The sequence below is a fragment of the Cetorhinus maximus genome, chromosome 5, assembly GCF_964194155.1.
Source record: "Cetorhinus maximus chromosome 5, sCetMax3.hap1.1, whole genome shotgun sequence".
Lineage (NCBI taxonomy): Eukaryota > Metazoa > Chordata > Chondrichthyes > Lamniformes > Cetorhinidae > Cetorhinus > Cetorhinus maximus.
Genome location: NC_135883.1, coordinates 151,798,225 through 151,812,598, shown reverse-complemented (window position 1 = coordinate 151,812,598; position 14,374 = coordinate 151,798,225). Strand labels below are relative to the sequence as shown.

Sequence of the window (14,374 nt, the reverse complement as noted above, 5' to 3'; positions counted from 1 at the left end):
TCAACTATTAGTTAACGGTACAAACATATCATGCCTGTGGTAGCTCAGTTAGGTGTCAAACCATCCTATGGCCTGTAGTTGAAGAATGCAGGTCTGGGAGGCCCCATAGCTCCAGACTTGGTCTCTGTCGAATAGCTTGATCTTAGCTGGGGTGGCAGTCGAGATAGTCAAAACTGCTGGGAATAAAGGAACTGCTAAACAAAAACTAATCAACCTCCATCGAGTTCACGCTCTACCATCCTGGTAGTCACATGATTCAATAATATTGGAGTTGTTGACTAACCACAGCAACAATCTCTGTCAATTAAGTCTACAACAGACCCAGACATAATGTGAGGAAACCCACAGCCAAGGAGAGCTATTGGTCTGAAATTATTTCTTCCTCCGCAAGCACATGTCTCTAAATCAGGATCAAGGAATGTTTAGATATTAAGGAATGTTTAGAAGAAACCTCGAATTCTCAGCCTACAGAAAGAAAGGAAACCACCTACACAATATTACATGTGGTGGAAACAGGTGACCCAGAGCTCAATTTCAAGTTAAGCTCTTATGACAAGGGGTCAATGGTACAAACTGGTAAAATTCAGGACTCTGATGCTGGGAAGGATTTCTTCACAAGAAGAACGATCAGTAGCTGGAACCAGATTTAGATACAGTTGGATGTTGTGATTGTTAGAGCTCTGCTCAAACTAATTGAGCTGATTGGGTTATCTGTACCTATCATTGTCATCTTCCTGCCAGGAGAGGCCATAGCTCAAGTGCATTCTTAGTCGAATGCCTTACTGGCACTTGATATCTAGACACACTCATAAGAAAAGGACGAGAGGATGATCATTGCTCCTGGAGGAGTTACCCCAGTGTGAACTGGTGCTTTTGAGTAAGATGGAGAGAAAATTAATGGAGGAACCATCAATTTTTGGCCACATCAGCTTGGTACCACCAACCTTGTTGTTGACTCAATGTGGACCCAGGTGATGCTTCTCTCTCTCTCACACACACACACACACACACACACACACACACATACAAAAGTGTTCTTTATTTAATATAACTATTCATACTAGTATAGCAATTTCAATGTCCACTGTCCTTCAATGGCTTTAGCACAGGCCTAGGAATGTTACGAAGCCCCATCTAGCAGCAAAGCTTCAGGCTTTTAGTCCACATCAGTCTATCAAAAATAATCAGCTCTTCAGGACTGCTCCAACAGGCAGGCCAGTTCCTTGTGGGAAATTTAAGTCCCATTGCTATATCATGGCTTTCCTCACAGCCAGGTCTCTGTAGTAAGGGGCAGCAGCTCCTTCAGTAGGCACAGGGTGGTTCTTCAACTGGAGCCATTGGACTCATGGGGGTCAAGGTGCTCAGGGAGCGGAATGCAAAGCTCGACGGGTCGTACAAGTATCGTGGCGGGGGGCAGCTGCCGCTGATGCTCTGGGGAAAAGACAAAGTGAAGACACGGTCAGCAATGGAGTCCAAGATGCTGTTAGTTTGAAGAAAATAGGAAGACTTCACAAGCACTTATCAGATCTCAGGTGCCCTCATACAATGAATTACTATGAAGTACAGGTATCTCTACAGGGTAAACATAGCAGCTATTTTGCACACATTAATAAAAGGAATCAATTCCTGGTTTTGCTGGTTGCGATAGCCAGAAAGTACTCACATTTATATAGTGCTTTTCACGAGCATCGGGCATCTCAAAGCACTTTACAGCCAATGAAGTGTAGTCATTTTGAAGTGTTGTCATTTTGGTAATGTAGGAAACACGGCTGTCAATTTGCACACAGCAAGCTCCCGTAAACAGCAATGTGATTATGACCAGATAACGAGGGCTAAGTATTGGTCAGGACACCCGAAATAACCTCCCTGCTCTTCTTCGAAATAGCGCCGAGGGATCTTTTATATCCACCCAAGTGGGCAAACTGGGCCTCAGTTTAACATCCCATCCAAAAGGTAGCACCTGTAGCACTGCCTGAGTACTGCACTGGAGTGCCAGCCTAATTATTGCGCTCAAACTCTGGAGTGGGGTTGGAACCCAGACCCTTGTGATTCAGAGGTGAGAGTGCTACCAACTGAGCAACAAGATATCTGAACTAACTGATCTTCTTTAAATAAAGGCATGGGGTCCTTCCCAATCTTTAACATAGGGCAGATGGAGACTTAGTTTAATCTCAGCATGATGGCAGCATCTGTGGAGAGAGAAACAGAGTTAACGTTTCGAGTCCGTCTGACCCTTCTTCAGAGCTGAAGCGCGGTAGGAATGTGATGGGTTTTACACTTTTGAAGAGAGGGAGTGGAGCAGGTAGGGCAAATTAGATGGTCAGGGATAGCGCGGAGCTGAGGAGAGATCTGACAAAGATGTCATGGACACAAGACAAAGGGAGTGTGAATGATCGCCTTAAAGGCTAGGCAGGTGCTAGTAGTGGCATAAAGGTCAGATAGCAGAATGTATTAATAGCAGAACAGCACTCTGAAAGGAAAACACAAGAACTAGTTACAGACTGGCCCTGTGGGGGGAGCGGGTTGGAAAAGATGAGGTGCTGTTCCTCCAGTTTGCATTGGGCTTCACTGGAACATTGTGGCATGGCAAGGGCAGAAACGTGAGCATGAGAGCAAATGGTGAATTGAAATGGAAAGCAGCAGGAAGGTCGGGGTCATTGCTTGCAGACTGAGCGAAGGTGTTCCACAAAACAGTCACCCATTCTGCCTTTAGTCTCCCCAGTGTAGAGGAGACCGCATTGGGAGCAGCAAATACAGTAAGCTAAATTGAAAGAAATGCAAGTGAATCACTGCTTCACTGGGAAGGTGATGTTTGGGGCCTTGGAAAGTAAGGAGGGAGGAGGTAAAGGGGCAGGTGTTACACCTCCTGCGATTGCATGGGAAGGTGACAGGGGAAGGGGATGAGGTGATGGGAGTGATAGAGGAATGGACCAGAGTGTCATGGAGAGAACGATCACTACGGAATGCTGACAAGGGAGGGGATGGGAAGATGTGTTTGGTTTAATCTCTCATTTGATTCAGGTATACACCTAACATTACTCCATCAATATTGCACTGTAGAATCAGACTAGATGATAGATAACGGGACATGAATTCACAAACTTCTGATTCAGACATGGAAACAGAAAATTTATGGGATAAAAGGAGGCCATTTGGTCTGTTGTGTCTGTGCTGGAATATATATTGTGCAGCAGGACACAGGGTGAAGGAGTGGGCAAGGAAGGTGAGAGGGCATTCAAAGATAAAAGACAGTGTCAAACAGCCTAGGAAGTGACAACAATCATTGGCAATTAACCTCAACCTTTACCTGACATCTGCAGAGCATGTTTGTGTGTGGTGTCTATGTGTACAAATGGTGTATGGATGTGCGTCCCTGGTATGCCATGGAGTTCCACTGGCTCCTCATCCCCCAATTTTCATTCTCAGTCTCACATTTAAATCCATCTTTGGCCTCACCTCTCCCTGTATTAGTGGTTCACTAATGTCCTTACCTGGTCTGGCCTACATGTGACTGCAGTCCTACAGCACTCTTAAATGCCTTCTGAAATGGCCAAGCAAGCCACTCAGTTGTATCAAAACTGCTACAAAGCCTACAAAAAGGAACAAAAGTGGGCAGATCACCCAGCATCGACCTAGGCACCAGAAATGAGAACAACCCCAGCCCAGGCGACTCTGTAAAGTCCTCCTTACTAACATCTGGGGGCTTTTGCTAAAATTGGGAGAACTGTCTCACAGACTAGTCAAGCAACAGCCTGACATAGTCATACTCACAGAATCATAGCTTACAGATAATGATCAGGCACCACCTGTTCACTGATTCTGTTTGGATCTGCCAAGGTCACTCAGCTCCTCACCTCATTACAGCCTTAGTTCAAACATGGTCAAAAGAGCTGAATTCCCAAGGTGAGGGGAGAGTGACTGCCCTTGACATCAAGGCAGCATTTGACCGAGTGTGGCATCAAGGAGCCCTAGCAAGACTGAAGTCAATGGGAATCAGGGGGAAAATTCTCTGCTAGTTGCAGTCATACCTAGCACAAAGGAAGATGGTTGTGGTTGTTGGAGGTCAATCATCTCAGTTCTAGGACATCACTGCAGGAGTTCCTCAGGGTAGTGTCCTCAGCCCAACCATCTTCAGCTGCTTCATCAGTGACCTTCCTTCCATCATAAGGTCAGAAGTGGGGATGTTCGCTGATGATTGCATAATATTCAGCACTATTTGTGACTCCTCAGATACTGAAGCTGTCCATGTCCAAATGCAGCAAGACCTGGACAATATCCAGGCTGACATTTGCGCCACACAAGTGCCAGGCAATGACCATCTCCAACAAAAGAGAATCTAACCATTGCTCCTTGAAATTCAATAGCATTACCATCACTGAATCCCCCATTATCAACATCCTGGGGGTTACCATTGACCAGAAACTAAACTGGACTAGCCATATAACTACTGTGGCTATAAAAGCAAGTCAGAGGCTAGGAATCCTGCGGCGAGTAACTCACCTCATGACTCCCCAAAACACGACCACCATATATAAGGCACAAGTCAGGAGTGTGGTGGAATACAAGATGCACTGCAGGAACTCACCAAAACTCCTAGGACAACCCCACGACCATTACCATCTAGAAGGACAAGGGCAGAAGATGCATGGCAACAAAACCACCTGCAAGTTCCCCTCTAAGCCACTCACCATCCTGACTTGGAAATATATCGTTGTTCCTTCACTGTCGCTGGGTCAAAATATTGGAACTCCCTGCCTGACAGGACCACAAGGACTGCAACAGTTCAAGAAGACAGCTCACCACCACCTTCTCAAGGGCAACTAGGGAATTGGCAATAAATGCTAACCTAGCCATCTATGCCCACATCCCATGAAGGAATATAAAAAAAAGTCTGCTCCTACCAACAACACAGACCCACCAGAGGTGGCGACACAGTGATATACAGTCAGGGGAAAATTGCCTTGGGAGCCCTTAACATCAACTCTGGACCCCATGAAATCAGATGGTATCAGGTCAAGCATGGGCAATGAAACCTCCTGCTGATTACCACAACCCCCACCCCCTCAGCTGATGAATCAATGCTTCTCCATGTTGAAGACCATTTGGAGGAAGCACTGAGGGTTGCAAGAACACAGAATATACTCTGAGCGGGGGACTTCAGCGTCCATCACTGTAGCACCACAAATGGGTGATAAGGAAGAGCCAGCATGGATTTCTAAATGGAAAATCATGTTTAATTAACTTGCTGGAGTTTTTTGAAGAGGTAACTGCGAGGATCGATGAGGGCAATGCTGTTGATGTGGTGTACATGAACTTTCAAAAGGCATTTGACATAGTGCCACAGAAAAGGCTTGTGGGAAAAGTTATTGCTCATGGAAAAAAAGGGACAGTAGCAACGTGGGTACAAAATTGGCTGAAAAATAGGAAGCAGAGAATAATGGTCAATGGATGTTTTTCAGGATGGAGGAAGGTTTGTAGTGAGTTCCCCAGGGGTAGGTATTATGACCCTTGCTTTTCCTGATATATATTAATGATCTAGATCTTGGCGTGCAGGGGACAATTTCAAAGTTTGCGGATGAAACAAAGCTTAGGAGTGCTGTAAACTGTGAGGAGGACTTCAAAAGGACACAGACATGTTGGTAGAGTGGGCAGATAGATGGCAGATGAAGTTCAATGCGGAGAAGTGTGAGGTGATGCATTTTGGTAGGAAGAACATGGACAGACAATATAAAATAAGGGGTGAAATTTTGAAGGGGATGCAGGAGCAGAAAGACCTGGGTGTATAGGTGCATAGATCATTGAAGGTGGCAGGATAGGTGGAGAGAGCAGTTAATTAAGCATGTAGTATCCTGGGCTTTACTGATAGGGGCATTGAGTATAAGAGCAAGGAGGTTATGCTGAATTTATGTAAGACACTCATTAGGCCTCAGCTGGAGTATTATGTACAGTTCTGGGCATTACTTTATAGGGAGGATGTGAACACATTGGAAGCAGTGCAGAAGAGGTTTACAAGAATGGTTCCCGGGATAAGAAACTTCAGTTACGAAGATAGATTGGAGAGATTGATAGAGATGTTCAAAATCATGAGTGTGCTGGACAGAGTAGATAGGGAGAAGCTGTTCCCGCTTGTAAAAGGATCAAGAATGAGAGGGCACAGATTTAATGCGATTTGCAAAAGAAGCAAATGTGTCATGAGAAAAAACATTTTCACATAACGAGTGGTTCGGGCCCGGAATGCACTGCCTGGAAGTGTGGTGGAGGCAGGTTCAATCGCGGCATTCAAGAGGGCATTAGATGATTATTTGAATAGAAACAATGTGCAGGGGTACGGGGGAAAAGGCAGGGCAATGGCACTAAGTCATAATGCTCATTTGGAGGGTCGGTGCAGACACTATGGGCCGAATGGCCCCCTTCCATGCCGTTAAGATTCTTTGATACTGTCTGAGCTGGCCAAGTCCTAAAAGACATAGCTGCTAGACTGGGTCTATGGCAGGTAGTGAGGGAACCAACAAAAGGGAAAAACCTACTTGACCTCAACCTCATCAATCTACCTGTTCCAGATGCATCTGTCCATGACAGTATCGGTAGGAGTGAACATCGCACAGTCCTTGTGGAGACAAAGTCTCACCTTCACATTCTGGATACCCTGCATCATGTTGTGTGACACTACCATCATGCTAAATGGGAAAGATTTTGAAGAGACCTAGCAACTCAAAACTGGGCATCCAGGAGGCACTGTAGACCATGCGCAGCAGCAGAGTTGTACTCAACCACAATCTGTAACCGCATAGCCCGGCATATCCCCCACTCTACCATTACCATCAAACCAGGGGATCAATCCTGGTTCAGGAATGAGTGCAGGTGGGCATGCCAGGAGCAGCACCAGGCATGCCTAAAAATGAGGTGTCAAGCTGGTGAAGCTACAACACAGGACGACTTGCATGCTAAACAGCTTAATCAACAAGTGACAGACAGAGCTAAGCGATCCCACAGCCGATGGATCAGATCTAAGCTCTGCAGTCCTGCCACATCCAGTCATGAATGGTGGTGGACAATTAAACAATTCACTGGAGGAGGAGGTTCCACAAATATCCCATTCTCAATAATGGGGGAGACCAGCACATCAGTGCAAAAGATAAGGCTGAAGCATTCACAACAATCACAGAATCATAAAGGTATTCAGCCAGAAGTGCCAAGTGGATGATCCATCTCGGCCTCCTCCTGAGGTCCCCAGCAACACAGATGCCAGTCTTTAGCCAATTCGATTCACTCCACGTGATATCAAGAAATGGCTGAAGGCATTGGATACTGCAAAGGCTATGGGCCCTGACAACATTCCAGCAATAGTACTGAAGACTTGTGCTCCCTTAGTCAAGTTGTCAGAGTACAGCTACAACATTGGCATCTACCCGGCAATTTGGAAAACTTCCCAGGTATGTCCTGTCCACAAAAAGCAGGACAAATCGAATCCGGCCAATTACCACCTCATCAGCCTACTCTCGATCATCAGTAAAGTGATAGAAGCGGTCATCAGCAGTGCTATCAAGCGCACTTACTCAGCAGTAACCTGCTCACTAATGCTCAGTTCGGGTTCCACAAGGGCCATTCAACTCCTGGCACTTGGTGGCATGAATGTTATCTGCCACTTATCTGAATGTTGTCCAGGTATTGCTGCATTTTGACATGTACTGCTTCAGTATGAATGGTGCTAAACATCTCCACTTCTGAAGGAAGGTCATTGATGAAGCAGCTGAAGATAGTTGGGCCAAGGACACTGCCCTCAGGAACTCCTGTAGCGATTCCCTTAGACCAAGATGGTTGACCTCCAACAACCACAACCATCTTTCGTTGTGCTAGGTATGACAACCAGCGGAGAGTTTTCCCCCTGATTCCCATTGACTCCAGTATTGTGAGGGCTCCTTGAAGCCACACACGGTCAAATGTTGCACTGATGTCAAGGGCAGTCACTCTCACCTCAATCTGGAATTCAGCTCTTCTTCTTTGTTTGGATCAAGGCTGTAATGAGGTCAGGAGCTGAGTGGCCCTGGCAGACCCCAAACTGAGCGTCAGTGAGCAGGTTATTGCTAAATGGACTAAATGCTTTGGTGCTAAATAAACAGTGGGAAACATTTAAAGAAATAATTCAAAATGTTCAGTAAAAATACATTCCATTGAAAAACAAAAGCTCAATGAGAAAGATCCATCTGTGAAGAAGGCATATGGGATACTTTCCTTTATTAGCCGCAGCATAGAATGTAAGGGCAGGGAGGTTATGTTGGAGCTGTATGAAATGCTAGTTTGGCCACAGCTGGAGTACAGTGTGCAGTTCTGGTCACCACACCACTGGAAGGATGTGATTGCACTGGAGAGGGTGCAAAGGAGATTTACCAGGATGTTGTATGGGCTGGAGCATTTCAGCTATGAAGAGAGACTGGATAGGCTGGGGTTGTTTTCCTTAGAGCAGAGAAGGCTGAAGGGGGACCTGATAGGGGTATACAAAATTATGAGGGGCACAGATAGGGTAGATAGGAAGAAACTTTTCCCCTTAGCGGAGGTGTCAATAACCAGGGGGCATAGATTTAAGGTAAGGGGCAGGAGGTTTAGAGGGGATTTGAGGAAAAGCTTTTTCACCCAGAGGGTGGTTAGAATCTGGAACATACATTGCCTGAGGGGGTGGTAGAGGCAGGAATTCTCACAACATTTAAGGAGTATTTAGATGAGCACTTGAAACGCCATAGCATACAGGGCTATGGGGCCAAGTGCTGGAAAATGGGATTAGAATAGATAGGTGCTTGATGGCCGGCATGGATACGATGGGCCGAAGGGCCTGTTTCTGTGCTATATAACTCTATGACTCCATGACTTACCAAGGAGGTTAAGGGTAGAATTAGTTTCAAAGAAGAGGCTTATAATATTGCAAAGAACAGTAGTAAGCCTGAGATTTGGGAGTGTTTTAGAAATCAGCAATGGGTCACCAAAAGGTTCATAAAAGGGAAAAAAAAGAATAGAATATGAGAGTAAACTAGCCCTGAATATAAAATGCAGATGATAAGAGCTTTTACAAGTATATGAAAAGGAAGACAGTAGTTGAAGTAAATGTTAGCCCCTTAGAAGCAGAGAAAGGAGAAATTATCAAAGGGAATGAGGAAATAGCAGAGACATTGAACAAACATTTTGTGTCTGTCCTCATAGTAGGAGATACAAGTTGTGTATCAGAAATAGAGGGTAAAAGGCTAATAAGAGTAAGGAAATTAATGTAATTGATATCAACAGAGAAAAAGTACTGGAGAAGCTCAAGGGGCTTAAATTTGACAAATATCCAGGGCTGAAAGGCCTGCAACCTCGAGTTCCAAAGGAAATAACTGCAAAGATAGCGGATGTGCTGGCTATGATTTTCCAAAATTCCCTAAATTCTAGGAAGGTCCCAAAAGATTGAAAGCTCGCAAACATGACACCGCTATTTAAAAGAGGAAGAATGAAGACAGAGAACTACAGACCAGCTAGCCTGACGTCAGTCATTGAGAAAGTGCTGGAATCGGTTAAGGAAGTCCTAACAATGCACTTAGAAAAGCATAGTATGATTAAAACAAGTCAACATGGCTTTATGAAAGGGAAATCTGGTTTGACAAATTTATTGTAGTTTTTGAGGATGTAACTAGTAGGATAGATGAAGGGGAACTAGTAGATATAGTATAATTGGATTTCTAAAAGCCATTTGATAAGGTGCCACAGAAAAGGTTAATACATAAAATAAGGACTCATGGAGTTGGGGATGGTATATTAGCATGGACAGAGGGATTGGTTTACGGTCAAGAAGCAAAGAGTAGGGAAAAATGGGGCATTTTCGTGTTGGCAGGCTGTAACTATTGGAATGCTGCAAAGATCAGTGTTGGGGCCTCAGCTATTTACAATCTATATTAATGACTTAGACAAAGAGATTGAGAGTAATGTATCTAAGTTTGCTGATGATACAAAGCTAGATGTGAAAAATCTGTAATTTTAAAAAGTCTAATGATGACCATGAAACCATTGTCGATTGTTGTAAAGTCCCATCTGGCTCACTAATGTCCTTTAGGGAAGGAAATCTGCTGTCCTTACCTGGTCTGGCCTACATGTGACCCCAGATCCACAGGAATGTGGTTGACTCTAAAATGGCCTAGCAAGCCACTCAGTTCTCAAGGGCAATTAGGGATGGCAATAAATGCTGGCCCAGCCAGTGATGCCCACATCCTGTGAAAAAAATTTTTTAAAGCTGTGAGGAGGCCACAAAGAGGCTGAAAAGAGATATAGACAGGTTAAGTGAGTGGGCAACAAGGTGGTAGATGGAGTATAATGTAGGGAGTGTGAGGTTATTCTCTTTGGTTGTAAGAATGCATGAAACTTCTAAACGTCGATGTTCAGAGGGACCTGACTCTACTCATACAAGAAACACAAAAAGTTAGCATGCAGGTACAGCAAGCAATTAGGAAAACAAATGTCATGTTGGCCTTTATTGCAAGGGGATTGGAGTACAAGAATTTAATTGTACAGGGCTTTTATGAGACCATACCTGGAAACATTGAGTGAACCTTAGCGGTACTGCCTCCAATTTAAGTATCTCCTTTATTAAATATGCAGTCCAAAATTGCACACAATCAGTCCCTGGGATGAGGGAGTTATCCTATGAAAGGCTGAGCAAATTGGTTCTATATTCTCTGGAGTTTCGAGACAGGTGATCTCATTGAAACATTCAAGATTGTGAAAGGGCTCGACAGGGCACATTCTAAGAGGTTGTTTCCACTGGCCGAGGAATCTAAAACAAGAGGGCACAGTTTCAGGATAAGGGGCCGGTCATGTAGGACCGAGATAAAGAGAAGTTAGTTCTTTCAAATGGTTGTGAACCTTTGGAATTCTGTGCCCCAGAGGGTTGCAGATGCTTCATCGTTGAGTATCTTGAAGGATGAGGAAGACAGATCTTTGGTCTCTCAGGGAATCAAGGGAAATGGGGAGTAGGTGGAAAAGCAGAATTGAAGCTGAAGATCAGACATGATCATTTTGAATGGCGGAGCAGGCCCGAAAGGCCATATGATCTTCTCCTGCTCTAACTTCTTATGCTTTTATGCTCTTATGTTGAAGGCCAGGTCTTCAGCTGTTCAGATCCTACATTCTTGAATTCCTGCCCTAAACTTCTCTTCATCTCTCATTTCATCTGAAAATCCATCTTTTACTCAACCCCCAACTTTAATCTGATAAGATTCCTGTGAAGGGCCTTGGGACGTTTCTCTGAATTATAGCCAGTCTCCTCAGAAAATAACTTCCAATTAGTGTTTACTTTATAAAAGGTGGGAACCCTTTAAAGATAAACCTCCTGTCACTCAAACTGGCCACAATATTGGCAACATAGGCAATGGAAAATGACGCAGTGGCAATTAGCAACACTCAACACCATAATTTCCAGACTTATTCTTTGTAGGAGAACATCTGTGATTCACACAGGAACGTTCAGTAAAGCTTTCTACACATTTAGACACATGAATCATGAGCATTTAAGAAGTGTTTACAAATCATGGATCTCTCAAAGTGCCACAGTGCTGCACGAGGGTGAGCAATTGTTAAATCAGGAACACAGGAACAAGAGAAGGCCATTCAGCCCCTCAAAGTTGTTCCAACATTCAGTTAAATCCACTTTGATTCTACAAGGAACCTCATACAACAAAAAGCTGTTAATCTCAGTTTTGAAATTTTCTATTGACCCCACAGCCTCAACAGCTTTTTTGCAAGAGGCGGTTCCTGATTTCCGCTACCCTTTGCGAGAATCCAGCATTACCCCCCGATTGGTCTAGCTCGAATTTTAAGGTGGCGTCCCCTCGCTGTGGGCTCCCCCCAACCAAAGGAAATACTTTCTCTCTATCTACCCCATCCACGCCTGTAATCAGCTCTAACACTTTGATTAGATCACCCCTTGGGAGTTGAGGCTTACTAGAGGAACCAGGCAAGCTTCACTCCACAGCTAACCCCGCTACGCCCGACCTGAGAATATCAGATCTGGGAAGGCATTTCATTCCGCAGCGCCCACGTGCCTCACAAAATTCACTCGAGAAAGAAAGTGCTTTACTGTTGCTAGGCTGCTGCTGCGAATCTACGTGGAGGCCTGGATTATCTTGTTGCACAACGAAACGGGACCCACTCAATTAAGCAAAAGAGCCCCCTCTCAGCACTGAGCCCGAACAAAATTAAATTTCACCAGCCTAAGCATTAGTGAAGCAGGAGGCAGGCCGCTTATTTTTTTATTTGGCTTTTGTGCTAATGGTTTACAAATGTTACAAGACTTGGTCAGCAGCCATCCCAGGCTTATTCACACGGTGATTTGATTACCAGAGTCATTGTGGCACAGGGAAGGGAGGGTGTGGAATTTGATCTTAAAGCTACAATATCACAGCTCATACTAATTTTTTAAAAAATCTCTTCAGTGCTGGCAGGAGCTAGGTGTCAACCATGTTATTTGGCAGCACGCTCATCTCTGAGTCAGAAGGTCATGGGTACAAGCCCTACTCCAGAGACTTGTGCAGAAAATCTAGGTTGACACTCCAGTGTTGTACTGAGAGAGTGCTGCACTGCACTGCCAACAAACCCAGAGCTCCCTGGGATGACAAGAGAGATAGAGAATAAGGCGAAACACAGAAAGTGTGCTTGTGGCAGATGTCCGGTGGATAATACAATTGAGAAGTAGGCCAAATATCGAAGATTCAGAGGGTAAGAGAAAAAGCAAATAAGAGAAGCAAAGTGAGAGTATGAGAAGAGACTGGCAGTTAACATAAAAGGGAATTCAAAAGTCTTCTATAGGTATATAAATAGTAAAAGGGTGGTATGAGGAGGATTAGGGCCAATGAGGGACAGAAAAGGGACTTACGCATGACGGCGGAGGTCTTCAATGAATACTTTGCATCTGTCTTTAACGAGGAAGAGCCTAAGTCATGGTGAAAGAGGAGGTAGTTCAGACACTTGAAGAGTTTAAAATTGATAAGGAGGAGGATTAGATAGGTTGGCTGCACTTAGAAGTTGAGGATAAGGACTTAAAAGGACTGGATAAGATGCATCCAAGGATATTGAGGGAAGTGAGGGTGGAAATTGCAAAGACACTGGTCATAATTTTCCAATCTTCCTTAGACTCAGGGGTGGTGCCAGCAGACTGGATAATTGAAAATGTTACACCATGTTTAAGAAAAAAAATGTTTAAGGATAAACCCAGCAACTACAGGCCAATCAGTTTAACTACAATGGTGGGGAAGCTTTTAGAAACAATAATTCAGGACAAAATTAATAGTCACTTGGGCAAATGTGGGTCAATTGAGGAAAGCCAACATGGATTTGTTAAGGCAAGATCTTGTTAATTTAACTTGCTTGAGTTTTTTGATGAGGGTAATGCTGTTCATGTGGTGTACATGGACTTCCAAAAGGCATTTGATAAAGTGCCACACAACAGGCTTGTGAGTAAATGGAATAAAAAGGACAGTAACAACAGATACAAAATTTTGCCAAGCGACAGGAAACAAGAGCAGTGGTGAACTGTTGTTTTTCGGACTGGAGGAAGGTTTATAGTGGAGTTCCCCAGCAGTCAGTGTTAAGACCCCTGCTTTTCCTGATATATATTAATGATCCATACCTTGGTGTACAGGGCACAATTTCAAAATTTTCAAATGACAGGAAACTTGGAAATATTGTGAACTGTGAGGAAGATAGTGTAGAACTTAAAAAGGACATAAACAGGCTGGTAGAATGGACAGACTAGTGACAGATGAAATTTAATGCAGAGAAGTGTGAAGTGATTCATTTTGGTAGAAAGAACGCAGAAAGACAATTTAAAATAAAGGGTACAATTTTAAAGGGGTTTGGAGCACAGGGATCTGGGTATTTATGTGTACTTTTTCACAGAGCGAGTGGTTAGGATCTGGAATGCACTGCCTGAAAATGCAGTGGAGGCAGATTCAATCGAGGCATTCAAGAGGGAATTGGATCATTATCCAAAAGGAAAAGTGATCAGGGCTACAGGGATGTGGCAGGGGAGTAGCACTGGGTGGATTGCTCCTGTAGAAGGCCAGCAGAGACACCACAGGCGAATGGCCTCCTTCTGTGCTGTAACCCCACTCCCCCACCTTTTCCCCTTAGCCCTGCAAGTTCTCTCTCTTCAGATAACTTTCCAATGCATTTTGAAAGCCACAATTGAATATGCCTCCACCACAGTCTCAGGCAATGAAACTCTTGTTTCACTTTAAAATTATGACATTAAAATCAAAACCTTACATAGTTAAAATGGGAAAATCTCATGAGGAATGTCTTCTCAAGCGAAGTGTCCTATCTTCCCCTTGCTATTGTCACTCATTCTTCCAACAAAGGT

General features: G+C 44.2%; 1 protein-coding gene across 4 annotated transcripts in view; it reads right to left on the bottom strand.

Moving 5' to 3' along the window:
- Positions 1-1,036: 1,036 nt before the first annotated feature.
- LOC144680376 (uncharacterized) overlaps positions 1,037-14,374 on the bottom strand; it is a 99,796-nt gene continuing 86,458 nt past the window's right edge. For 3 of the 4 annotated variants that reach the window (XM_078541341.1, XM_078541342.1, XM_078541340.1), the window contains one exon: positions 1,037-1,431. In XM_078541341.1, the coding sequence (XP_078397467.1) occupies positions 1,303-1,431 (129 nt within the window). In that variant the 3' untranslated portion in view covers positions 1,037-1,302. Of the gene's footprint in view, positions 1,432-1,663; positions 2,190-14,374 lie in introns of all 4 variants that reach the window. The other variant, XR_013576555.1, reaches the window with a different exon arrangement.